At 38.8% G+C, this 27286-nt stretch overlaps 1 protein-coding gene across 1 annotated transcript in view; it reads right to left on the reverse strand.

Moving 5' to 3' along the window:
- Window positions 1–27286, reverse strand: part of MYO16 (myosin XVI) — a 491528-nt gene that overhangs the window by 271504 nt on the left and 192738 nt on the right. The window contains exons 11-13 of the mRNA XM_063102217.1: window positions 26693–26758; window positions 8326–8453; window positions 4992–5097 (exon numbers count right to left, since the gene is read on the reverse strand). Coding sequence (XP_062958287.1) covers window positions 4992–5097; window positions 8326–8453; window positions 26693–26758 — 300 coding nt within the window. The remainder of the gene's footprint in view (window positions 1–4991; window positions 5098–8325; window positions 8454–26692; window positions 26759–27286) is intronic.

The raw sequence follows: 27286 nt of genomic DNA on the forward strand, positions 1-27286 counted from the left end.
TGGTTTTCCTCTTTAATTAGCCATTTGGCCAATAGGTGGCACTGGTACAATTCCACTGCTCACCTTGACTTTGAAAATTATGAGAATGTTGTACAGTAATAAAAGTTTAAATAAAAGTATAAGTGAAGGAAATTATAGACAACCTCAGTATTTACTGATTCAAATTTTATTGCATGATTTTTTAAATTTATACTGTATAGTATTTTTCCTTATAGATTTCAACAGTTATGTCAATAAAAATTATGTACTATTATGGCAGTAGTTAATCCACTACATTTTCTCAGAGAAAACCTACAGCATCCTCAATAAAAATCCTCAATCCTTAATAAAATTGAGCGTCTTACTCTGCTGTGAAAGCTGTTGCACAGTAGATGCTTATTGAAGTGATTTGAATGGAATTGAATGTTTCTTCAAGCTGAAATTCATTTGGGCCAGAAGGGATGAGAAGTCCCAGGCAGTTTCTTTCCAAAACATGACTTTTCGGTTCCAATAAATCTTATGTCATGGAAAATCCCCTGCTTCCAACGTTTGAAATTTAAACACAGGGATTAAAATCAAAACATCCCTTTTTAACTGATCTTAGTTGTTCTAAATTGCATGGGGGGCGGGGAAGCAATAACTAGGGTGTAGAATTCCATCCGTCTATGCAGCAGAAAAAGTGCACTTTGGAGCACAGGGCAAAGGCACAATGTACACTCGTGTAGACATTTAAGATGGGACAACTGAAATGCAAGACTACAATTTTGAAATGTTTCAGCTTTGTGTCTCTTAAAAAGAAGTGTATAACCTGCCTATAATTACCAAAAGTCATTTCTGGACCTCAATGCTGGACTCTTCTTCACCTTCCAGAAATCAACCACAACTTTCTTTTCCTCCCACCTCCCTGGGTCTCCTTCATGGACAGTATACTGCGAACCATGCTGGCATTATACTGACCCAGGGTCACCTTCCTCCAAACCCCTTATTCTTGGTCTTTTGCTCCCCTCTCTCCACTGAGATTATAACCTTTAATTCTGACCATGGCACATTGATGTCAGCCACAGGGAAGACTTTCTCTACTCCTCAGCCTCTGCATGATTCTGTACCAAAGACCATCCCAGTATGTCTTTACTTTTATTTTTCTGCCATTTTTGTTTTCTATATTTTCTTTGGCAATTGCTGGTCAAAATAACCTCCAATGACTTCATTCCTCTCATACTGTACTAGAATTCAGTGCAAAATTGTTGTTTAAGGCTCAATCAGCTTCTCCCAAAGGAAGGTACCATGTGTGTGTGCTGTGCCCACACCCACGTGCCAGCACTCTGCAAACGTGCCGGTGCCATCGCACGATCCAACATGGCTAACCTGCCTCTCCTTTTAGGGTCACCTAATGAACATGCCTTTCATCTTATCTTGTACTGAACTTCAAACCTTGTACTAAATAGTTCCGTATACAAAGGATGCTCTCTTCTACTCATTTCCCTAATTGGATTTTTCTTTTTTCCATGCAAAAAGTACTGGCCCATATCTTGAATACATTTAATTTCACTGGATACTTATAATCTCGTAAAGATTTACAGCCAATTCATACGTTTATCCAATGCTTGTATAGAATTTCTGTACACATAGTAGGGTGCTTTGCAAAACCTGTGATCAGTAATTTTCATGAACATATTGGGCACTGAACGATGTTCATGAGGATGATAATTTAAAGGGAAACAAAGCATATTTGGCATGGAGTTTAAGCCATGTTCAAACCTGGGTGATGTTTTTTCACGAGACTAGAAATCACTTATGTTTGACGTCTTTTACTTGTCATGAGGGATAAATAAAACAAGTGAATTAGAAGTAGTTTTACGTTAATTTTGCATTTACTTGTAGTTTTGATTCTGAGAGGCTAATTGACATGGAAGAGGAGTTATATCTATCTAATCTAAAGGAATGCAAATTAGAATGTATTCACTTAAACTAGAATGCAAAGCCAATTCACACAATGTACAATGCATTTGAGAAATTATACAGCCTGTTCTCTCTTAAATGATTGTTTTAATAAATTATTGTTTTAGTCTATAATTCACAGAATTGATGCATTATACATTTTTTATAAAGAGGAAAATCTCCAGAATCAGGGATAAGCTTAATGATCCATTATAGCAGATTTAATTTTTTAAGGACTTACCATTTTAAAGTAGAAAATATAAAGAAATAATACTAATCTACTGCCTGAACATAAGTTCCTCTTGTTTCTAAATGAGGAATACAATACTGTAAATTTCCAGAATAATTCCAAGCCAACCCCCACCCCCCAATCATAGAAATAACTCTGCCCTTCAGTACCAGATAAAAAGAGCAGGTGACACAAAAACAAACGGCACCTTCTTCACTGCACCACGTATTTCTAGATTTCTAGCTTTCAAACTTTTAGATGGCATTGCTGTAGAGAATGAGCTAAAATAACAACAACTGTTTCATTCCAGTATAATCAGACACTTTTAAATACAGAATTGTGAATGAGGTGTAGGTATCTTTCTGAAAATGCACGTATAGGGAGACATGTGCCATCGAGACACTGGAGGCACATCATTTCACGTGCAACACCTCACTTTGAAATAAGTGCAGGAGAGAGTTTTGTACTGGTATAGCAGGGCCTGTCATGTGTAGAATGTAATATTTTTTGTCAGGAAATGATACAGCACGCATGTACACTATTTTCTTGCATGTTACATAAGCATGTTGATTTACATTTAGCAAAACTTATTTTTATGTGTATGAGAAAGTGAACATAATTTTTGATACATACAGTCAATGGTTTCTCAAACTGAAGAGATAATAATTAGATTTTTTAAACAAATATGTGTTTCCTACCCTTGGCCAAAAATATGTGTGTGTGTGTGTGTGTGTGTGTGTGTGCGTGTGTGTGTGTGTGTGTGTGTGCGCGCGTTAAATAAAAAGAGGAGGAGGGAGAAATGCCACTATCTAATAATGGCAAAGCAGGGCTGCTGGCCAGTGAGCTCTGCTGTTTGGAGCGTGGTGCTGACCACACCAAGGTTCAGGGTCTGATGCCTGTACCAGCCAGCCACCAAAAAACAAACAGAAAAAACAAAAAACAAACCAGAAAAAGGCAAAGCATGTAAGACAGACACAATTAAATGACAATGTTGATTCTGTAACACACACATACACAAACACACACCAAAATGTACAAGGTCCTGATTACATACAAATGATTCATCCATATTACATTATGAGATAAAATTAGAGTCAGTTAATTCAGGAAACTTGGGATAATTCCATGTCTCCTAGGTAAAATGTTTTATTCGTGCCTTCCCTCACTGTCCCCATGGAATCTGGCCGCTGGCATGTGGCAGCTGAGGCACACATTCAGAGATGGCTTCAGTACAGAGTAGGGACGGTAAGTGTCTACAAGGCTAGAGAAGAAAATAAGATTGCCAGGAAGAATGTGGGGCCAGGAGGATATACTGGACGATCTACAGGGAACACAGGATCACTCCAGGGATTTGAGCAAAGGACATACAGTGGTACAGTCTGCAGTCATTCTCCCAAATCGACTCTCCTCTGGTTCCTTTTAATTGTTTGAGCGAACGCATGGCTGCTGGTTAGAGATGGGTTCTAAGGAAACAACTGTCTAAGTTCAATCCTGTAACTGTGAACAGAAGTGGTTCCCTCCTCTCCCTGCACCCTCTGAGCAGGTGAGAGCAGTGCCCAGGGGTGAGTGACCTGACCCGGGGACCAGAGCTGCTGGTCAACCGAGACTGGCCATATGGACGTGCATCAGAAGACAGTCAAGGATGGGGAATAGAGAACAACTTAGAAGAGTCTCAAAGGGACTCTGATGAGAGAAGATGACAGTATCAACAAGCGAAGACTGGGGGCCTGAAGAAAACAGGACAGGCCAAAGCGCCAGGCCCGAGAGGCATTGTGACTGTGTTGGAGATAGAAAGAGAAGCTGGAGTTGGAGTGAATTCCAGGTTTCTGCCTGTGGACTTGAGGAAACAACAGCCTTGGTTATTGTGAGGAAGGCAGATAATGCATCAAGATCTGGACATATCTGTGCAGTGTGCCATGGAATGTCCTGGAGGTCTGCTGGACAGGTGGGTCTACGTTTTAAGGAAGAGGTGGGATGAGGAGCCGGGGGCTGAGGCCATGTGCATAAACAGGGCTGGAGTGTCCTTTGAAACAACGTTCACATCAAACTTAGGGCAGTCGACACGAACGTCCATTCCTCTAGAGTGATTTCCAAAAGACATGCTGAAACGTGGACGGTTCGACCTATAGGTAAGGGCTCCTAGAGCAGCAGACTGTTGAGTTCTGATTATTTTTTGATTGGTTATTGATTGTTATTTTGTCTGTTCCCTACCGTGAGGTGCCCTTCCTTGTGTGTGTTAGCGTGCATGATTGCTGGAGCCTTCTAGCTCCCCTGGAGTTTCTGATTTGCTATAGTCTGGGGAAAAAAAAAAAAAAAAAAATTTAAAACTTGCTAGAACTGCATAAAAACAAGAGAATCAGTACATGGACAAGCAGGGGCTTGTGTTTCTGAATATAATTGAAAATAAGTTTAGGAGGTGAGGGTTTATTACCTACTCTTCAACATCATTAACGTTTACTGTTGTCAGTTATTTTAGATAAAATGAAACAGTATCAGCTCTCAATAATCCCCCAGGATAATTGCCTCCCAGGCCAGACCCCTCAAATGTACCAGCATACCAAAGTATCAATTCCTATGTGAACCACAACAATCTATATAACGTTTTAGACCCAACTATTTAGAGCGAATATAAAAAGAGAATATGTTAAAAATATTTTTAAACATATTAAAGAAAATAAACCTCAAACAACATTAGTTTGCACCAGAACTCAATCTCCTTTTTTTCTTAATTCCAAAAATTTTAGCCACCATGTATCCATTATGATGTCTCCTTTTATTTGTCAATGACATTTTCTTGGCTCAACATAGTCATTCACATGTTTGCCAACACAAACAAGAAACTTACATGTTTAAATCTGGAATCAAATAGAGCCCTGCTGGAGCCAGACCTACAGGTTAGGTGTCTCACTATTTGCTTGCTGGCTTCAGACTTTCCAGATCCTCTTTCTCCACTAAGAGAAAACAGAGAGGGAAAACATAAGTTTACCGGTTTGGAGAAGATCGTCAGAAAATTAAATAACTGATGTAATTCTCAGCCACAAAGAAGATGAGGGAATGACATAACCACAACTATTCATGAGTTTATGGTATAATTTCACTCTTCGATTTAATGCATTTATCCAAAATATTTAGTAAATCTGTACTGTGCCATGTGGCTGATGGTTCTGCAGATGCTGGGGCTGCAAATGAACATGACATGGCTGCTACTGTCCAATATCCTACAGTGCAGAACCACCCAGTGCAGGCGAATTACAGCAGAAACGTGCTAGGTAGGGAAGAAAGACACTACCCACTTGTTCCCGCTTTGTGAATAAAAGCAAGTGAGGGGATTCCAGAGTGACGGATTCTACAGGGCGAAGCGCGACCATCATAGAGCCACGTGGCCTTGGCAAAGCTATCAAATCTTTCTGAGCTTTCCTTCTCTTTGTTTTAAAATGAACATAAAGAGCGTAGCTGCTAAAAGCAAGTCAGTGACGGCTGCAGCTGTGACTAGGTGAGTAGCGTGTCCAGCACTTTGCAGATCCTAAAATAAATCCCTTCCTGTTTTAGGCTGATTTCCACTTTGACATCCTATGTTTTGCATTTTTCTTAATCTAGGAATAATCACTAACTAAACTTGTTATTTATAATGAAAATGCTTTTGATGCCTTCCATACCTCATTAACTTATTCAATTTCTGTAAATAATAACCATGTTACATTCCTGACACTAGACAATGTGAGATTAACATGAAATTCTAATATAATGATTACTATACCAAAGTGGCTATTTATACAATAAAGTTATTACTGCACCCAGATGAAAAACATTAAAAAACATAATTAATTATCTAATAGCACCCCCTCTTCCTTTTTTTTAAAGTCCCTTTACTAGTGCTTTCTCAAGTTTTTCCCTTGGAACATTTGTTCTAGTGAGTTTGATTAATTAAAGCGTGTTTGCCAGAAAAGAAGTTGAAACTTAATATTTTATTCAAGTCTCCAGTTGTTAATGGATGCTTCTACTCCCTGCATCTGTGCTGACCTTCAACATTTTAACTGCTTTCAGAAAAACCACCCTGGCAGCCACGGGAGAACAGGTTACAGCCACCCCACAAATCAACAAGCTCCTTCTCTGGGTTCAAAGACCTGTCAATTGAACCTTCTCATTTCAAGCCAGAACAGTCTAGATCTTTCAAAGTGAAAATTTTAATTTCTATAATTATATTCATTATGACAAAAATTCCATTACCCAGCAATTTATTGATGTTTCATGAATCTTGTGGTTTTTAGTAATTTTGCTGGCATTCATTCAGGGATCTATCTTATAAATACCCTTTCCTTTTTAAAATATGGCTCCTTCTTTCAAATGCAATTTCCTTAGGACCTACTATGTGCCAGAGTTGATGTTAGGCATCGGAAGGGTAAAGAGGTGAAAAGATGTTGGTTCTTCCCTGAAGTCGTCTGCCATCTATTGGGGATACTGTCGAGTTCATGCTAATTACATAAATAATGTATAAGTATAATGCAGGGGCACAGCCAGCAGTGGGCCCAACGGCAGAGGATCAGGTAGATCTGCTGGAGAGAGTCTCAGAGACACCTATATGCGGTGAGTGTTGAGCTGGTTCGTGGAGAAGCTGTGGCACAGAAGGCAGCATTTACCCAACACAAACATTCCATACGTTTCCTGAGAACCTTTAGAGCAACTTGAAATAGGTGACTCATGCAGACTAGAGAATAAGATGGATGCAGTCTGTATACGAGAGCTGGGGCTGGCCTGCGGTTATAGGAGCCCCACTCCCTGCCCCCCCAGCTCTCCCCTCACTACAGTGCAGGTGCAGGGTAGGGGAAATGATCTACACGCTTCGCCAAAATCACAGGCATTTTATCCATCTCATAACATCTCAGAATGGCCACATTTATTTTACACTTTGAGAAAAGAAAAGAAAAAATACTGTGATACACTTGGCTCCATAGGATAAAAGGTTAAAGCTAAAAATTCTACTTGTCAAGAAACATTCCTTGATCCCAAAATCCAACTCTATGATTCAACTAGAAATAAACAAGAGTGTTGGGTTGTGCCATCATGGGCCTACAGGAATTCAGCAGCTTCTTTCAATAGCCTTGTCTGGTAATCTGTCCACGACAGGGGCTCCATGTGGCGGCCCACGTTACAAGCTGTTCGTGTGATCAGTAGTGTTCACATTAAATCAGATTTGCTCAGCATCAGCTGGATAATGGATATTTACCAAACATGTTCAATTAATTAAAACCATCTATGAAGGCCTTCAGCAAATTAAAGGTAAGATCAATTATGGTGGACTCTATACTTTCAGTTATGGCCCAGGACAAAGAACTGCACATTATTAAAAACAATTCCTAAAGATGAAGCCTAGTGGCACTTTTGATAAATTCAAAATCATAGAAGCTTATAAGTAAGTGCTCATTTAAATATGTAAATAAGTCTGGTTTCTGTCCAGGTTCTGTCTTCACCCTGCTTTTGTTTCAGTTGACCTGACGTGTGTGCTACTTTATTTACATGCCCAGGTTCCAACCATCACTATGGATAATTACTAAAGCAAAGCGTGAGTATTTATAGAAGTCTCCCACTTGTACAGGTTTGGCCTAATACAGAGCATAATTCTCTGATGCGGATCTTATTTTAATACCTAAATATTTCTTCAATCCTTTATTAACATATAATCACATTTTACCCAAACTTCTTGTACATTATTTTGTGTGTGAAGAATTTTTGCCCCCGTGAAAATCATCCTCCTGACCATTTTGATATTTATGAGCTAAAATTACCATTACATTAAAAAAATACTTTGGGGGTAATATAATTTGGTGAAATATGAGCAAAGGTAAATAAATACCAAGAAGGGCAGGTGGGGGGGGGCATACTTTTGCAGAAAAATGAAATTATATTTTGGGCACCACATTTTGAAGCACTGCGGCCTAGGTTCACTAATACCCAGTGCTTTCTTTCCCCATGTTTGTTTAGGTTGGAAAGCAAAAACACTCTGCTTTTATGTTTTAAATCTTCAAAATGAAACGAATTTCAGGTTAAGGATGTTGATATTGATTCAGCTACACGTGGAGCAATTTCTAACAGCAATGATATTTCTCCTTTGTACTTGTTGCTAAGAAAGACAGGACCTCAACCTGCTGAGGAGGAAGTGACCATACACCGTGGGGACGCACCTGAGCAGGAAGCATTGTGGCCTCGTTTGCAGAAAGAGCAGGTGCAGGGCCCTCTCTGCGCAGGCGAACAGGTGTGGGGGCAGCGCGCCACGTGGGCGGCCCGAGTTGCTGAGGTACAGCTGTGACACCTGGAAGACAGCGAAGACACACCTGTCCGTGAAAAGCTTTCCGGGTCACGCATCCCTGGACACTATCGTCTTAACACCCAATGTACAAAAGCGAACGAATCTCTCATTCTGGATCTCAAGTGTTTCGACAGCACTTTTATAAAATGACTGTCCTCTCGGCACATTTTAAACTTGCTTCATGACAAACTGGAGGCTTTACCCTTCATGGATCTGTCCACAGGCTTTAAGTTATTCTGCTGTCTTTCAAAAGAGCAGCTCACAAAAATCTAGTTTAATAGACATCTGTGAAGTAAGCCGAAACTGTGGTAATTCACATCAAATACAATTTCTCTCAGCAACATGTAATTTCAGTAACATTAGATAGCAAGGATTTTACACTTGAAGTTGAAAAGGCGGTAGCAGCTGAAATGCAGAAGAGTTTATGAATTTCTTGGAAAAGCAGATTTAACAAACTTAAATTCAGTGAAAAGGTGATTTATAATGATCGCCATACTGATTCACTGCTAGTATTTTCAGTCCTTTTGAGTTTCTAGTGAATTTTGTTATGTGAGAATAAAAACTGAACAATAGAAAGACTTCTGAGTCATGAGAAATATCAGACAAACTTGATTTTTATTTTATAAAATAACTGGCCTGTGCATCTTCAAAGATGCCAAGGTCAGGAAAGTCAGAAGACAGGGGAGCGGCTCCACATTGAAGGAGATTCCAGAGCCAGAGTTTCAATGCACCGTGATTGCTGGCCTGGGTCTCCGGCTGTAGGGGCAATCTGGGGACACTGGGAAATCTTGAACAGATCTCTTGATTAGAGGATAGCAGTGCATCAGTACTAATGCCCTGATTTTGATTGTTGTTTGGATGAATTTCACAAACCTAATGTTGAGTGAAACTGATCAGATACATTAAAAAATACCATACATGTCTACTTTCATAGAATGCAAAAACAGGTCAAACCAATCCATGCTGATGGAAGTCAGGTTGGTGGTAGCTTGGGCAGGGTGTTAGTGTTTAAGGAGCAGCAGTGGGGCTGTGGAGTGCTGAGAATTTTCTGGATCTGAGTGCTCGTGAACATTTATTCATCTGAAAACTTAGAGCGTGAGCATTTTCCCACATGCATTATACCTCAATAAAAACTCCTAGAAGCCAAAGTCCTTGCACAGTGTGGCGCTGGTGCAGAGACTAGAAAAACAGATCACTGCAATAAACTAGAAAACTCAGCTCAAGCCTACCTACGGATGAAGATTTGGGCTGCGTCACTTAGCACTAGTACAGGATGGTGCTGAAAAGACTGATCATCTATTTGTAAAGTAAACAAATGTTGAACCATGTTCCACACAGAAATTACTCACAGATGAATTAAAATCCGAAGTATAAACAGCAAAGTTTAAAACATTTGGACAAATTATAGAATAATACTCTCAAGATTTGAGAGCAAGAAAATAGTGTTCAAAAATACAAATTATAATGAGAATAACGGAGCCGTCTCACTACATTAAATTTAACAACTGGTCAACTATATAATAATAATAATAATGATAATAATAAAGACAGCCACACTCCCCCGACGTCCACAACCAGCCCAGCGATGACCACTGAGCAGCTGCAGGAAGTGCCCCAGGATCCCGAACCGGTGCCGAGGGCTTCAGCCCCGCTCCCCCAATGTCTGCACCAAGCCCAGCGATGACCACTGAGTAGCCCCTGGAGACACCCCGGGCTCCCCTCCTGGAATGAGGGGTGTGACCCGGACCTCAGCCATGCCCCCCTTCCTCCTCCCACCCCAATCTCCTTCCCCTTCTCCTCTCCTCTTCTCCCCCAACAGCTCCACATCTTAGAATGTAAAACAAATAAAAATAAAAATAATTAATAAAAAAGATAAGCATGTAATACATAAATTATCAATAGTTTATAATGGGCTCCTACAAATCAATAAGGAAAAATGAAAATACAATAGATAATTGGGCAGAGATATAAACTAAAAATATAGCAAATAAATATGAGAAGAGATGAAAAGCTCCCTGGTGATCAGGGAAATGCTATTTCAAATGATAAGATGATCTATCACACACAAAATACTGGCAGAATTAATCCGTAGTCGGATACTAATGATGACAATAGCTTACAGGTCCTATGTGCGTGGTGCTGTGACCAGTACTTCATACGCACCCACTCATCCTGTCCTCCCAGAAACCTGTGACTTGGGGTGTGGGACATATTTTCATCTTTACAGATGAGGAAACTTGTTGCCAAGTGCAGTTAGGGACTGGCCTGGGATGACAGGACTAGCTAGTGGCGAAGCTTAATTTAAAAAACCAAGTGGTCTCCAGGGCTGGAAAAACCATCTGTAATACTGAGCTTTGTAGTTCTAATCAATTAGAAGAATCATTTGTCAATGTCTTCGAAACGTGAAGATGTTTGTCTGGCTCGGAATATCTCTGTATTGAACTCTAAACATAAGCAAAAAGGAACTCATCAAACCATTCTTAACACTCTTTGTAAGAGCAGAAAACAAGGAAATACTTTTGTGTTTCAGTCCAATAAAATACTATAGCACATTTACAATAAATTAACTACGTCCAAACCTTTCAACATGGAAGATTTTGAATACACCATGGTTAATGATTTTTTTGTAAAAGAGTAAAGCTAATATGTTCTCTGAGTGAATTTAAAAATAGAAAATAATGTTGTATACAAGTTTTGAATTCATCTATATGTGTATATGCATGTAGCAAACTTGCAAAAGATTGAATGAAAGGATAATGACTTTGGGCTAGTGGTTATCACCGCTTATGGAAAGGGTGAAGTGGCACTCCCTCTGTGTTGAAAGCACAGTATGTCATCTAAGCAATGACACCATGTAATTAAGACATACCATTATTTTCTGTACTACCCAGAAAGTAAATGCTACAATTAAACTAAGACATGATATTTTCTTATCACATCTTTAAAGCTGCACCCTGACCTCAAGAGTGCATGTGAAAAATTACAGTATTCTTAATTTAAACTATTTTTAAAAGATATGAAACCAATATAAGTGGTGGGTACACAATTGTTTAGTGTATTATAATTGAACTTTTGTATGTTTAATTGATCCAGAATTTATAATAAATATTAAAAATAATTAAATGATACTGACATATACATTATAATTCATGAAGCAACTAGAAATTTTAGCCAAGCTTTATGTTTTTTTCAGGTCATATTTCTGTTCTGTTTAAACATGCACAACACTATTTCACTCCTCCCCAAGTCCAACATGGACTTAATCTAATTTTGACAAAATGCTTTTAAACTCATTTTTTTTTTCATAAACTGCTGAGGATTTCATCAGATGCTATAAACAAAGCAGTCACAAGAGACTCTGCAGCATATATGAGTGTACATGCCCATACAGTTCATTTCTCTTTCTTACTTTATTTCTTTAAACATATTTGGTTATATATCTTCTTACTAGAGGTTAGATGCAATGATGGATCCTGAGTATGTATTTTTTTTCATCTATCTTGCTTTATTTATGCTTTTAATTATTCTTAATTACTTTTATTGAAACATTGATCGCACATATTATGGGGTACAAAGTTATATTTCAATACATGTATACAATGTGTGATGATCTACTCAGGGTAATTAGCATATTCACCATTGCAAAACTTAGTCATTTGTGATGTGAACATTTAATCTCCTCTTTTCTAGTAATTTGATAACTTGCCATAAATCACAGTTAATTATGGATTCCTGGGTCGACTGTACACCAATAGAAATTATTTTTTCTATCTAGCTGTAGTTTTGTAGAAAAAATATTTTAATGGTAATTTTTATGAAAACTCATAACCTTTCTGAGCTCCCTTTTCTTGTGAATCTTCTGTTTTCATGAAGTATTAGAGTTCACACTTGTGAAATACCCCATTGCCACCACCTGGCAATGCTTTGATTCACACTGTTTCTATGCTTTATACATAATAGAATTATGGAAATAATAATGGTAGGATAATGACGTGCTTTTTATGTAATTGTTTCTATGGCTCCTTCGAGGATTTTCTTGCATGAGTTCTGGTTCTTGGAGTCACAAGCCAACCATCTAACCTTTGCATTGGTTTTCATGATCACTATTAATATTAGTGCACGTTCTCATCTGGTACTGTCAGTGTCAGCCACTGCCTTTCCCACATCCCTTCTCTCTGCACTGGAGACCTACGCATGTGGGAAAGGAGAGTGTCATTTGCAAGCAGGAGGATCCTCAATCAGCAGACACTGTAAGCATTCTATTTCAGCTCACAGGTGAGAAGGCAACAGTTTGGCCTCGTCTGGTGTGTCTTGCTCTACTTTCTGGTAGAGCTTTACTTTCTGGTTCCAGGGAATAGAGTCCTTCCTTCTTTATGGACCAATTCTCTCCTTTTCTCCTGTATGCGTGATACCTCCCATATAATGCCAGCAGATTGCAGAATGCTGCCATGTTTGGATTTCTGAAGCCTTCCATCTACTTCCATAGCTCATGAGAGGGTCTTTCAGCCACCGCCCATCTGTCAGGGTCCTGGTAACCTTGAGGAGCCTTCCAGATGCCTGGCTAAATTTCCTACTCACTATCTGTATACCTACTTAAAGGGACATATTTGGAAAAAAGATGTGCTTGTTTTTGCAAAGGATCACAAGTAATTAAAAAAAAATTGCCTCTGGGCTCAGCGTTTGTGCTGCTAAGGTCAGTCTGTCACACATTTGTTCTGGAATAAGATGACCTGCATTTAAATTCTGTCTCTGCCTGTGAAGGTTAATTCTAGATGTCAACTTGGTTAGACGAAGGAATGCTGAGAAACCTGGTACAGCAATCTTTTCAGCTGTGTCCATGAGGGTGTTTCCAGCAGAGATTAGTATGAGAGTCTGAGTGGCCTGGATGGGAAAGACCCACCCTCAGTGTGGGTGGGAACCATCCGATCCACTGGGGATCCAGAGAGAACAAAAGACAGAGGAAAGAGGTGAAGCTCTCTCTCTCTCTCAATCCGCTGGAGCTGGGATACACTCTTCTCTCCTGTCCATGGACATCAGAGCTCGAGAGTCTTCAGCGTTTGGGTTCCAGAACTTACACCAAGGACACGATCAGCTTCCCTGGTTCCGAGGCCTTTGGACTTGGACTGAGCCACGCTACTGGCATCCAGTTCATAGACGGCCTGTCGTGGGACTTTTCTTCATAGCCACGTGAGCTAATTCCCCTAAGAAATCCCTCTCATAGAATTATAACATATCCTACTGATTCTGTTTCTCTGGAGAATCCAGACTAATACAGATTTTGGTACCAGGAGTGGTTCTAGAGAAACAGAATCTTAAGGATGAATTTCTTCAATTGGGTTCAGGGTGTTAGACCTAAAAATGCCAACGGCTCAACTTCTAATAATACGGAGAACACTGATGGTCCTTGGTGTGAACTGTTTAAAGAGACGTGCAAGATAAATCCATCTGATGGACCGGATTCACCGCTTGGATAAGGCAAAGGATTCAGTGACTCTGTACATAATACTTTCGGTATTTGTGGAAATCCGAGGACTATGATGGCGTTGGCTGGTTGCTCCTCACGACACTGGATAAACTGAAGAAAGCCAAGGGGGAGCTCAGTGCAGTGATTTCTTGGCTCAAGCACCACACAGATGACCTAAGAGTTTCTAGGTGTGCTCGAGGCCAGAGTCTTCTCTCCAGTACCCACAGGGCTGAAATTGCCAAGAATCAAACAGAAGCCCTCATCATAAGATTGGCTGAACTGCAGCAGCAGTTGAATCATCAGCCTTGCAGGGTATCTACTGCTAAAGTGAGGGCATTGGTTGGGAAAGAATGGGATCCTGCAAGTTGGGCTGGGGACATGTGGAAAGACCCTGATGAAGCTGGGGACATGGAACCCCTAAATTGCATTGAGGCTTGTTCACCAGAAACGAACTCCCTACCCTCATCCCCAGAGGCAGTGACTTTTCCACCTCTGCCTGAGGGGATTAACTCTGCATGGCCTAAGGACACAGTAATGGCTTCCCCGAGGCAGTGACTGAGCAAGACGATGCTGATTCTCCTCAGGACCCACCCCCACCTCCTGTCTTTGATTCTAGACCCATAACTAGACTCAAGGCCCAGCAGACCCCTAAAGGTGAGGTACATAGTGAGACCCATGAGGAGGTGCATCACACTCCTAAAGAACTAAATGAATTTTTTGCTTCATACAAGCAGAAACCAGGAGAATATGCATGGGGATGGATATTCAGGGTGTGGGACAATGGTGGAAGGAACACCAGGAGAATATGCATGGGGATGGATATTCAGGGTGTGGGACAATGGTGGAAGGAACATAAAATTGGATCAGGCTGAATTTATTGATACGGGCCCACAACGCAGAGATTCTGCATTTCATGTTGTAGCTCGGGAAGTTAAGAAAGGTGCTCATACTTTGGTTGGTTGGCTGAAATATGGATCAAAAGCTGGCCCCCTGTGAGTGAGTTAGAGTTGCCTGATCTCCCTTGGTCAACTGTAGATGAAGGGAGTCAAAGGCTTAGGGAGATTGGCACGCTAGAGTGGATTTGTCACGTGAAACCTACTCACCCACACCGGGAGGCTCCAGAAGACATGCCTTTTACTGATACTTTGAGAGACAGATGTGTGAGGGGAGCCCCAGCCTCCCTGAAGAGCCCTGTTACTGCTCTGCTCTGTAGACCAGACCTTACAGTGGGAACTGCAGTTAAGCAATTGGAACACTTAAATGCAATGGGACTAACTGGATCCCGGGGTGGCAGGGGCCAAGTGGCAGCACTCAACTGACAAAGGCAACGTGGGCATAGTTGCCATAATGGACAGCAGAGGCAAAGCAATAATCAGAATAGTCTGACTCGTGTAGATCTATGGCGTTGGTTAGTTACTCATAGTGTTCCCATAACTCAAACAGACAGGAAGCCTCCTAAATTCTTACTTGATCTGTATAAGCAGAAAACTTCTAGGTCAAGTGAGCAAAAATCTAACTCGAATCATAAAAACAGAGAGTCACGGCCCCTCAATCAATTCCCAGACTTGAGCCAGTTTACAGATCCAGTTTACACCACCAAAAACCCTCCTATTTGGCCCATGAAGAAGACAGATGGATCTTGGAGGATGAAAGTGGATTATCATAAGCTTAACCAAATAGTTACTCCAATTGCAGCTGCTGTGCCAAATGTGGTTTCATTGCTTGAAAAAACTAACACATCTCCGGGTACCTGGTATGCAGCTATTGATTTGGCAAATGCCTTTTTCTCCATCCCTATCCATAAGGCCCACCAGAAGCAGTTTGCTTTCACTTGGCAAGGCCAGCAATACACCTTTACTGTATTACCTCAGGGGTATATCAACTCTCCAGCCCTGTGTCACAATTTAGTTCATAGGGATCTTGATCACCTTTCCCTTCCACAAGACATTATGCTGGTCCATTGCATTGATGACATTATGCTGATCGAACCTAGTGAGCATGAAGTAGCAACTGCTCTGGACTTATTGGTAAGACATTTGTGCATAAGAGGATGGGAAATAAATACAACTAAAATTCAGGGGCCTTCTACCTCAATTAAATTCCTAGGGGTCCAACGGTGTGGGGCATGTCGAGATATCCCTTCTAAGGTGAAGGATAAGTTGTTGCATCTGGCCCCTCCTATAACCAAGAAAGAGGCACAGCGCCTAGTGGTATATTTGGATTTTGGAGGCAACACATTCCTCACTTGGGTATGCTACTCTGACCCATCTACCAAGTAACACAAAAGGCTGCTAGTTTTGATTGGGACCCAGAGCAGGAGAAGGTTCTGCAACAGGTCCAGGCTGCTGTGCAAGCTGCTCTGCCCCTTGGCCCATATGATCCAGCAGACCCAATGGTCCTTGAAGTGTCAGTTGCAGACATGGATGCAGCATGGAGCCTTTGGCAGGCCCCTATAGGTGAATCACAGTGGAGACCCTTAGGACTTTGGAGCAACACCCTGCCATCATCTGCAAATAACTACTCTCCTTTTGAGAAACAGCTCTTGGCCTGCTATTGGGCCTTAGTAGAAACTGAACACTTGACTATGGGCCACCAAGTGACCATGCAACCTGAGCTTCCCATCATGAACTGGGTGTTATCTGACCCAGCAAGTCATAAGGTTGGGCATGCACAGCAGCACTCCATTATCAAATGGAAATGGTATATATGTGAGCGGGCCCAAGCAGGTCCTGAAAGCACAAGTAAATTACATGAAGAAGTGGCCCAAATGCCTGTAGTTCCTACTCCTGTTACACTGCCTTCTCTTCCCCAGCCTGCACCTATGGCCTCATGGGGAGTTCCCTATGATCAGTTGACAGAGGAAGACAAGGCTAGAGCCTGGTTTATAGATGGTTCTGCACAATATGCCAGCACCACCCGAAAGTGGACAGCTTTGGCACTGCACCCCTTTTCTGGGACATCCCTGCAGGACAGTGGCGAGGGCAAATCTTCTCAATGGGCAGACCTTCGGGCAGTGCACTGGTTGTGCACTTTGCCTGGAAGGAGAAATGGCCAGATGTGTGATTATATACTGATTCATGGGCTGTAGCCAATGGTTTGGCTGGATGGTCAGGGACATGGAAGGAATATGACTGGAAAATTGGTGAGAAAGAAATTTGGGAAAGAGGTATGTGGATGGACCTCTCAGAGTGGGCAAAGGATGTGAAGATATTTGTTTCCCATTTGAATGCCCATCAAAAGGTGACCTCAGCAGAGGAGGACTTTAATAATCAGGTGGACAGGATGACCCTCTCTGTGGATACTAGTCAGCCTCTTTCTCCAGCTACCCCTGTCATCGCCCAGTGGGCTCATGAGCAAAGTGGCCATGGTGGCAGGGATGGAGGTTATGCATGGGCTCAGCAACATGGACTTCTGCTCATCAAGGCTGATCTGTCTATAGCGACTGCTGAGTGCCCAATTTGCCAGCATCAGAAACCAACACCGAGTCCCCAATATGGCACCATTCCCTGGGTGATCAGCCAGCCACCTGGGGCACATTGATTACATTGGACTGCTTCCATCACGGAAGGGGCAGCATTTCATCCTTACTGGAATAGATACTTACTCTGGATATGGATTTGCCTTCCCAGCACGAAATGCTTCTGCCAAAACTACCATCCATGGACTTACGGAATGCCTTATTCACCGTTATGGCATTCCACACAGCATTGCTTCTGACCAAGGAACTCACTTCACAGCTAAAGAAGTGTGGCAATGGGCTCTTGCTCATGGAATTCACTGGTCTTACCATATTTCCCATCACCCTGAAGCAGCCGGTATGATAGAATGGTGGAATGGCTTTTTGAAATCACGGTTACAGTGTTAGCTAGGTGACAGTACCCTGTGGGGCTGGGGCAAAATTCTCCAGTAGGCAGTATACGCTCTAAATCAGCACTCAATATATGGTACTACCTCTCCCATAGCCAGGATTCACGGGTCCAGGAATCAAGGGGTGGAAACAGAAGTGGCACCACTAACCATGACCCCTACGAAGCCATTAGCAAATTTTTGCTTCCTGTCCCCACAACTTTATGCTCTGCTCGTCTAGAGGTCTTGGTTTCAGAGGGAGGAATGCTTCCATCAGGAGACAGAAAAATGATCCCATTGAACTGGAAGTTAAGGCTGCCACCTGGCCACTTTGGGATCCTCATGCCTCTGAGTCAACAGGCTAAGAAAGGAGTGACTGTGTTGTCTGGGGTGATTGACCCAGACTACCAAGGGGAAGTTGGACACTACTCCACAATGGAGGTGAGGAAGATTATATCTGGAACACAGGAGATCTCTTACGACGTCTCTTAGTACTACCATGCCCTGTGATTAAGGTCAATGGAAGATAACAACAACCAAACCCAGGCAAGACTATAAATGGCCCAGACTCTTCAGGGATGAAGGTTTGGGTCACTCCACCAGGTAAAGAACCACGACCTGCTGAGGTGCTCACTGAAGAAGGCAAAGGGAATACAGAATGGGTAGTAGAAGAAGGTAGTTATAAATACCAGCTTAGACCATGTGACCAGTTACAGAAACGAGGTTGTTTCTGTAATTGTTCTCCTGTTGTGTTAAGAATATGTTTCTATGTATGTATACTGTACACAAATTAAGCAATTATCTTTGTTTTTGTTCCTCTTTATTCTTTGTCATGTACCATGAGACTTACTGACTTTATACCAGCATTTAAATGTTGTTAACCTTACTTCATAGTATTTGCAATTTTAAGTTATGGGATATTGGGAGAAGGGTAAATATTGTTTAAGGACTTTACCTTTTTTCTTCTAGGAAAGGGATTAATACATTTCTGGTTGTACGCAGGATAATGTATCATGTTAGGCGAAACTATTATGTTATTGTACCATTTGAAAACTGAGTGTGATTTAAGGAGATAGTACAGACACCCAGTTGACAAGGGGTGTACTTGTGAAGGTTAATTCTAGATGTCAACATGGTTAGATGAAGGAATGCTGAGAAACCTGGTAAAGCAATCTTTTCAGCTGTGTCCATGAGGGTGTTTCCAGCAGAGATTAGTATGAGAGTCTGAGTGGCCTGGGTGGGAAAGACCCACCCTCAGTGTGGGTGGAAACCATCCAATCCACTGGGGGTCTGGAGAGAACAAAAGACAGAGGAAAGAAGCAAAGCTCTCTTTCTCTATCCACTGGAGTTTGATACACTCTTCTCTCCTGTCCGTGGACATCAGAGCTCAAGACTCTTCAGCTTTTGGGTTCCAGAACTTACACCAAGGACACCATCCGCTTCCCTGGTTCTGAGGCCTTTGGACTTGGACTGAGCCACGCTACCAGCATCCAGTTCATAGACGGCCTGTCGTGGGACTTTTCTTCATAGCCACGTGAGCTAATTCCCCTAATAAATCCCTCTCATATAATTATAACATATCCTATTGATTCTGTCTCTCTGGAGAACCCTAACTCATATACTGCCATTCATGGGAAGGCTTTATAAAATCTGTTTAATCTCAGGTCTCAGTTTATTCATCCACAAAGTGGAAATAATAATTCTTATATTGATTGGGTTGCCTTCTGAGATTTGATGAGATAATATATGTAAGTCTTTAGTGGCTGTTCTGCCATGTAATAGGCACTAAACAATGTCAGCTACTGTTTGTAATTCCCAAATTTTCAATTATTCAACTTTTTAAACTTCTGTTGCTCTTATCAAATTGGACTGTGCATTCCTCTAAATAGTACTATATGTTTCATTTCTACAATGTAGCTCTAATCAGTTCTCCCACCCCAAATATACTCCCTTTTCTTTATTGTAATCTTGCTAATTCTTTAAGATTTCCTCCAATTGTATTTCTTTTCCCTGCAATGCCTTTCTTAACCTAATAAGATTTCATTCTCTCTAACCTCTTGACTTGTCAGTAAGTAGTGTGCACCCTCAATGCAGCTAGTTTCTTCTTTTCTCCAGCTGCAAGTGAAGTCTGTGATTTTTAATTGTGATTTGTGTTTGGTTTCTAGAATGTCTATGCAGTTCTTAGGGATGAGAAACTCATTTAGCATCCCTAAATACCTTACACATGTATTAATAGATTCAGCAAATGTTCATTAGCTTGATAAAGCATGGTTGGTCCTGATTCTAAGTCTGCTTTTTTTGTAAAGCAGATGCAGAAAGATCTAGCTATTTTTCCATTTTCTCCTTCTCCCCTACTTGTTGCACGTTTAAAATGAATAATGTTACTTGTCTTCAGAATAAATGAATGGGCAGCACAACAGTGAGCGCTACTCCTGTTGGGTACACTTCATTCAGAACTGCCTCCTCCCTGCCTGCTGCTCAGTGATTGGAAGCATCGAATCGACATCACGATGGCAGCAAGAGATCTAATGGGCAGAGCTACTCACACCATGTGTTTACATTAGTTTCAAAATGAGGTTTACCAAAAAGGGTGTTTTACATTCATGATTAATGACATGCTAGAAATAAGAGTATTATGCAAAGGTTTCATATAAAAATGTTAACGGTAACAAAATAATAGTAAAACACAGATGTTACATGTGGACTTTTTAAAAAACATAAAACATAGAAGTCGTTCTCCGATCTTTGTAATCTTTTTATATATGGTCATACTTAATGTTTTTATTTTTCTTTTTATTATTAAAGTAATCAATATAGAACTAAAATTTTTGGACAAAATTTATCCTTTAAAACAACAGTCCTACATGCAATGATAATCAATAGACGCAAAAAGAAATGGATTTTTCTTTTGTGTGTCCAGAGGACAATAAGATCAATTTAATGTGAATTAGTACATGAGTAGCTGATATTAAATTATTAAGCACTAATATCGCTACTAAGGATACACTAATTCAACATAAAAATTAAGTCCTTGTATCAGCCTAATATGTATAATTTTATGGGTTATTACTTGTCAACTAGGAGAGTACAAACTATTCAATTCTACATAATGAATGTGTATTTTTAAAGCATCAGATACTTTTAAACTCCATTATAACTTGTGAAAAATGGGTAAATTTATTGTAAACTTTATCTCAGTGAAAATTTTACCTAATATACTTTTTAAATTTATTTTTCTCCTTATATTCTATGATGGAGTTAGTTGGGAATTGTAAATATAATGGGTGATAGTTATATAATGCAGTATATTAAAGCTTAATAATTATATATTAAATACTTAATACTTACATAAAATAATTAATTTTATTTATATAAATTATATAAAAGTATACAAATTATATATTTATTATTACATAAACTATATGGTACATTAGCCTTTTAAATTTGAATAAACTATCCTGGCAACAGTCCCAATGTATTACATTTTATTCCTACATTAATAATGAAAATATGTCTTTTAACGCGTCTCTCATTTTCTCTACTAACATGCATTTCTGAAAGAACTGCAAATACAACATATTATTTGAAGCCATAAAGCTGCCATACTGTTGACAGAATAAAAATAAGCAAACCCAAAAATAACAGGTTTTTTCCATCACAATCTACAATATAGTATGACAAGTAATACGATCCTATAACAATTTTAAATTTTGGCTAATACTTAGAATTTGACCTCTAGATCCACAGAAGCATTTAAATAAGAAATATGTATATATGTATGTGTATATATATATACACACACATATGTATGTATATATGTATAGCTCTTATGTATGTTTTTTATTCAATTATTCAAAGGTGACTGTTGTATTACTGTAAGATTCTTGTTAACTCTATAATCAACTGTGACACCATAAATTTAAGCCAGGAACAACACATTAACAGATAACTTTAAATAGCATCTCTCTCTCTCTCTCTCTCTCTCTCTCTCTCTTTCCCCACAAAAGAGACATACACAATTAAATAATAATAGACATGGAATCTCAAACAATCTTAGAAAACTGAGGGCAAATGATCTACCACCAGTGCCATAAAAATAGATATGGCCTGCTTTACCCGATAGCTATGATGAAGAAGCAGGTATCAGACAAATGTTGTTGCCATGAACATCTGCAAAAACTGGATAAAATACAGATTAAGCATCTCATTGTAGGTCTCAGAAAATCACCAAGGCATTAGGACCTAAGGAGCCATAATCTTGCAGAAAATCAAAATTCACTGAGCCACAAGGTTGTTCTTTATGAGTTTCTGTCTGTGTGACTTTGTCACTGTGCTGTTCTGCTGAATAAAGCTCAGTGGACACATAGAAAGTGCAGCTGAGGGTCTAACTGCTCGGCAGAGACTGTGGCGGTCTCCCAGACACAGACAAGTTCAGGAGGCAGTGACAGAGGAAAGGTAAAGGACACCATCCCAACTGCTCAGGTGAGACCCGTTAGGTGGCACACCTTACAGATAAAAACAAATAAAAATGGGTCAAGATGATCTTGGCCTGGCTACAACTTATCTGCCCACCAGGAGAAAAAAATCAAATCTTCTTTGGAAGAAGAAAACATTATCTGAGCCTCTACACCTTTATATATATATATATGGAAGATTCAATATTCAATAAAAAATTTCCATGAATCTCAGTAAATATGCCCATGTAATGAAAAACCTACACGCACGCGCGCACGTGTGCATGCGTGAACAACGGAAACACACCCCAATATTAGAGTTATCAGACACAGACTTTAAAATAGCAGCGATTAACATGCCCCCCTAAATAGGCGGCAAGATGAAGAATTTCACCAGAGACTTGAAATCTTGAAGAGTATAAAGTGAAAATTATAGCATTGAAATATGACATAACTGACATCAACAATTTAATAAATGGTTTTATCAGCAGATTCAAAACAACAAAAGAGAGAATTCACAACCTCGTCAGCCAATATATCCAGACTGTAGATCAAAGAGAAAAGTAGAAAAGAGAAAAAATATATATATTTTTATACAATGCATACAACAAAGAAAAATCACAAATGAAAACCTAATATCTTAAATAATAACCTGTAAAATATCAAACATGTAGAACTCAATAAAGCTGTGTTAAATCAAAATAAAAAAGACTCAAATACTTATTTGAGAAAGCAAGGCAGAAAATCAATGATATATTTATACAACATAACCAATAATTAAATTAAACCAAAGAATGTAGAAATAAGGAAACAATAAAGAGAAAAGCAGAAACGAATCGCATAGAGAAATATACAACAGGAAAAAATTAAGCTAAGAATTTTTTCCTTTGAAAAGATGAATACGATTAATACATTCCTAGCATACTGATTTTCAAAAGTCAAAGAGGCCACAAATTACCAGCATGGGGAATAAATAGAAGTCACTCAGATTTCTGCAAACACTAAAAAGATAACTGGGATTATGAATAACTCTATTCCCAAAACTTTTGAAGATTAAATATAATTGACGTAATTCTTGAAAAAATACAAACGTTAAAAAGCTAACACAAAAGAAATAAGAATGTGAACAGTTCTATACATGTCAGAGAAATTAAATCGCAAACTAAAAACTTTCCCACAAAGAAATTCCAGGCCCTATCAGTTCCACTGGTTACTTCTAAACATTTAAGAAATAACACCTAGTTTACATAACTCTTCCAGAGGCTAGAAAACAATACATTTTCTAATTCCTTTTATGGAATTAACATAATTTTGATATAAAGGACTAAAAAAACAGTAAAGAAAGAAAAAATTGGAGGCTAATTTCTGTCATAAGCAAAGATGCAAAAATCCTAAACAAAATATTATTTAATAGAATTCAATAAAATAAGTAGAAGAATAAAACATCAAAAGTGCAAGGTTGGTTTAACATTTGAAAGTCAGTAAATATACTTCGAAAACAAAATAGTACATGATAAAAACAGTTATCTCAATTGACAAATAAAACAGATAAAATTCAATTTTTATATGATAAAGATTCATTCAAATAGCAATAAAATTGAATTTATTTAATCTAATCATTAATATCTATGCAAAATTTACAACCAGGTTCATTTTAATGTGAAATTACTGGAAGTTTCTGCTGTGATCAGAAATATTTTTTCTTTTAAATAGAATTATAATTTTTATTTAACATTATTCCGATGGTCTTATCCAGTAAATTAAGAAAAGACTAGTTTAAGGATTGTAAAGGAAAAAGTAAAATTGTTATTATTTGTAGGCAACATGATTGTGTGCATAGAAAAAAAAATTAAGTACACTACATTTATAGTTAATAAGCAAATTTTATAAATTTGTTGTATTTAAGGTAATTTTTAAAAAACGTGCTTTTATACGGTAAGCACACACAATTAGAAAATAAATTTCAAAAAAAATATTTAAACAGCATTTAAAACACTTAATGAAAGCTATTTAATACACCTCCTGGAAAAGTACAAACGATTACTCATCGAGAGGAATTTTAAAGTCCTAAATAAGTATATTCAGGAGGCTCAATACCACATAAAATTTTAGTTGTTTCTAAGTTGAACTATGAATGTACAGCAATTAAGTTCAAAATCCTGAAGTCCTGCTCCTCACTTCAAGAGGAAATTGATGAGCTGGTTCTGAACTGTAAAGGAAATACAAAGTGCCAAAAATATCTAGGACAATTTTGAAGAGTAAAAGTGTAGGACTATCAAAATTTATTACAATAGACCAATGGAACTGAATGGAAATTCTATAAACAGACCCATTCATATATGGTCACCTTATTTATGCAAAAGCGCCACTGCAACGTAGTGGAGAAAAGACAGCCTTATTAAGAAACAGTGCTGTGTCAAACTGATTTTTTTTTTAAATGAATCTTGACCCCTGTCTCTTATAAGACGCTTTCAATATGCACTGAGAATTCAGAATACTTAAAGCTCCCTTGTATCAATAAGAAAAAGGTAGACAAACCAATGTTACAGTTTTTAATCTAAAAACTGGATAGAAGCCTTGGATAGACACTTCACAAAAGAGGATATAAGTAAACAATAATCATGTGAAAATATGGTCAGTATCATTGGTTATCAGAGAAACGCAAATTAAAACAACAATTAGATTCCACTATACCAGTATATACCTGGCAGAATGATAAACAAACAAACAAATGAAATTTGGGCAAAGAAGGGAAGCAATTCGAATCTCTGTATCATGTTGATGGGAATGTCATTGGACAACTGGTAGCACTTATCAAAACCGAACGTATGTATACACTCAGATGTTTCAATTCCATGCTTAGATATACAAGTAGATTCAACAAAAAAAGTACTTAAGTTATCCAAAAGACATGTGTGAGAATGCTCATATCCATAATGTCCTCACCCAAACAGACCAAAATTGCCATATATCCACAAAAGGGAATGTTATACAGTAATACAAAAGAACAAGTCTACTCTACTTACTCTGCTACAAAAACATGAATGAACATCTCATACACAATATTGGGAGGAAGAAGCCAGATACGGAGAAAGATATTCTGTAAGACTCGATTCCTATAAATGTCATCCCCGTAAAGGGGGACTAGTCAGAATTGTGCTGACCTTTAGGGGGGAGGGTGAGTCATGACCAGGACAGGACATGGAAGAGACACCTGTGATGCTGCTAACGTTTTATTTCTTGATCTGCATGATGGTTTACGAAGTGGTGCTACTTTGTATAAATTAGTTCAACAGAACATTTAATATTTGTACACTCTACAATATTTATATTATACTTCAGTATACATATTTACAGAAATATCAGTTATGACTCAATAGCAAAGTGATAGATATAGCACTGAGCTTTTTCTCAAAACTATATAATCACCACGTGTCAGATCAACTTTAATCCTCTGATGTAACTCCTGAGATGATTGCAGGTAATTCCCCTTACCCTGTCATGGGGGTGAGGGTGGGGTAGGATTGGGTAGAATGAGGACAGTGGGAACGTCTCAACACAGTTTTAAAGTAACAGTGGAACTGACTTTTGATAAGAAGGGCAAGGGTGGGGTAGTGAAGGGAAACTCTCTTGCTCTCACGAGCTATTTCTGTAGCAATCATTATTTGATTCCTTGTGGGCTTAGAAAGTGTAATCTAACTATCATCTATCATTTCTCTCTCTCTCTCTCTCTCTCTCTCTCTCTCTTTCTCTCTCTCTCTCTTTTTCTCTCTCTCTCTGTCTCTGTCTCCAACATCTATGACTGTGTCTGTGCATCAGGAGCATATATCCATGGTCCCCTGGTTGGCATGCTATTGCCCTCTATGAGGGATTCTGCTTTGTAGTGAAACCGACCTTGTGGTTTCACAAAGAGTAGAGAGCCCCTATGATAGTATTTTTGACCCATTACTACTCAAAAATCATACCGTGTTTTCAGTTGGCTGGAATAATTTTCCATAAGCAATTTCTCTTTTAATTTTAAGGGTCTCTTAATTTTGAGGGCAAGTCATTTAGAAAACTGTAACATGCAAAATCACCATTTCTTAATCCTGTTGCTTTAGTATAATAGACCTCTTCAGAAAGAAGTAATGTGTTCAAATAAGGACTCTAGACCAACTGATCTTTAATTAGCCAATAATGTATAAAAAATGTTGTTATATATTATTTAATTTTAAGTCTGTCTAGTGGCTATAATTACAGAAGAATTACACAAGTTCGAAAGAAACTTTTGATAAAATAACTCTAATTTTCAAAGTTATTTCAGAGCAAATTAAGTCACTATCATGCAACCATCCAATTAAGACTTTTTAACCTTTTCTAAAAAAATTGATCTGACTTACTGTTTTGTTTTTTCATCTTAATTAGCCATTTGTACAAACATGTATGCCTAGTGAGTGTTATTCTACATTATTAAGTAGCATTTTAAATTTTATACTCACCATGGCAGAGTAAATTGGAAGCTCCTTAAAGGGGTTAACAAGCAAGAGGACGTCCCCAATAAAAGTCTGTTAAAAAAAGATGTAAATGGTTCATGAACTATATATAAATAGCTCCTTTACAAATTATGTAAATATGTAATTTTAAATTATTGTGCAAAATACAGAGAATAAGTAAAAATCACATGTTAACATTTTGTAAGTTGTTTTAAAAGTTTGTAATTAAAGAAATAGAAAAGTCAAATTCAAATAAAATAAAACCAATAGGCTTTGTTCTATTGAATATTATAACAAGTGAAATGCTTATTTAAAAAAATATTGAAGGGATTTTGTGAGAATCAGACTGAATAAAAAAAGGAGTGTGGAGGAGGGGGGGATAGGGAAAGTTTTGTTAACAGATGCAACGTTACAGCTAGATAGGAGAAGAAAGTTCCAGTGTTCTCTAGCACTGTAGGGCGATGACAGTAAATGTACTGTATAACTTTAAATAGCTAGGAGCGAGGATTTTGAAAGTTCTCAACACAGGAGATGACAAATATTTGAGGTGATGGCTGTGCTAATTATCTTGATTTGATTACTACACATCGTATATATGTA

Source organism: Cynocephalus volans, chromosome 7, assembly GCF_027409185.1.
Source record: "Cynocephalus volans isolate mCynVol1 chromosome 7, mCynVol1.pri, whole genome shotgun sequence".
Classification (NCBI taxonomy): domain Eukaryota; kingdom Metazoa; phylum Chordata; class Mammalia; order Dermoptera; family Cynocephalidae; genus Cynocephalus; species Cynocephalus volans.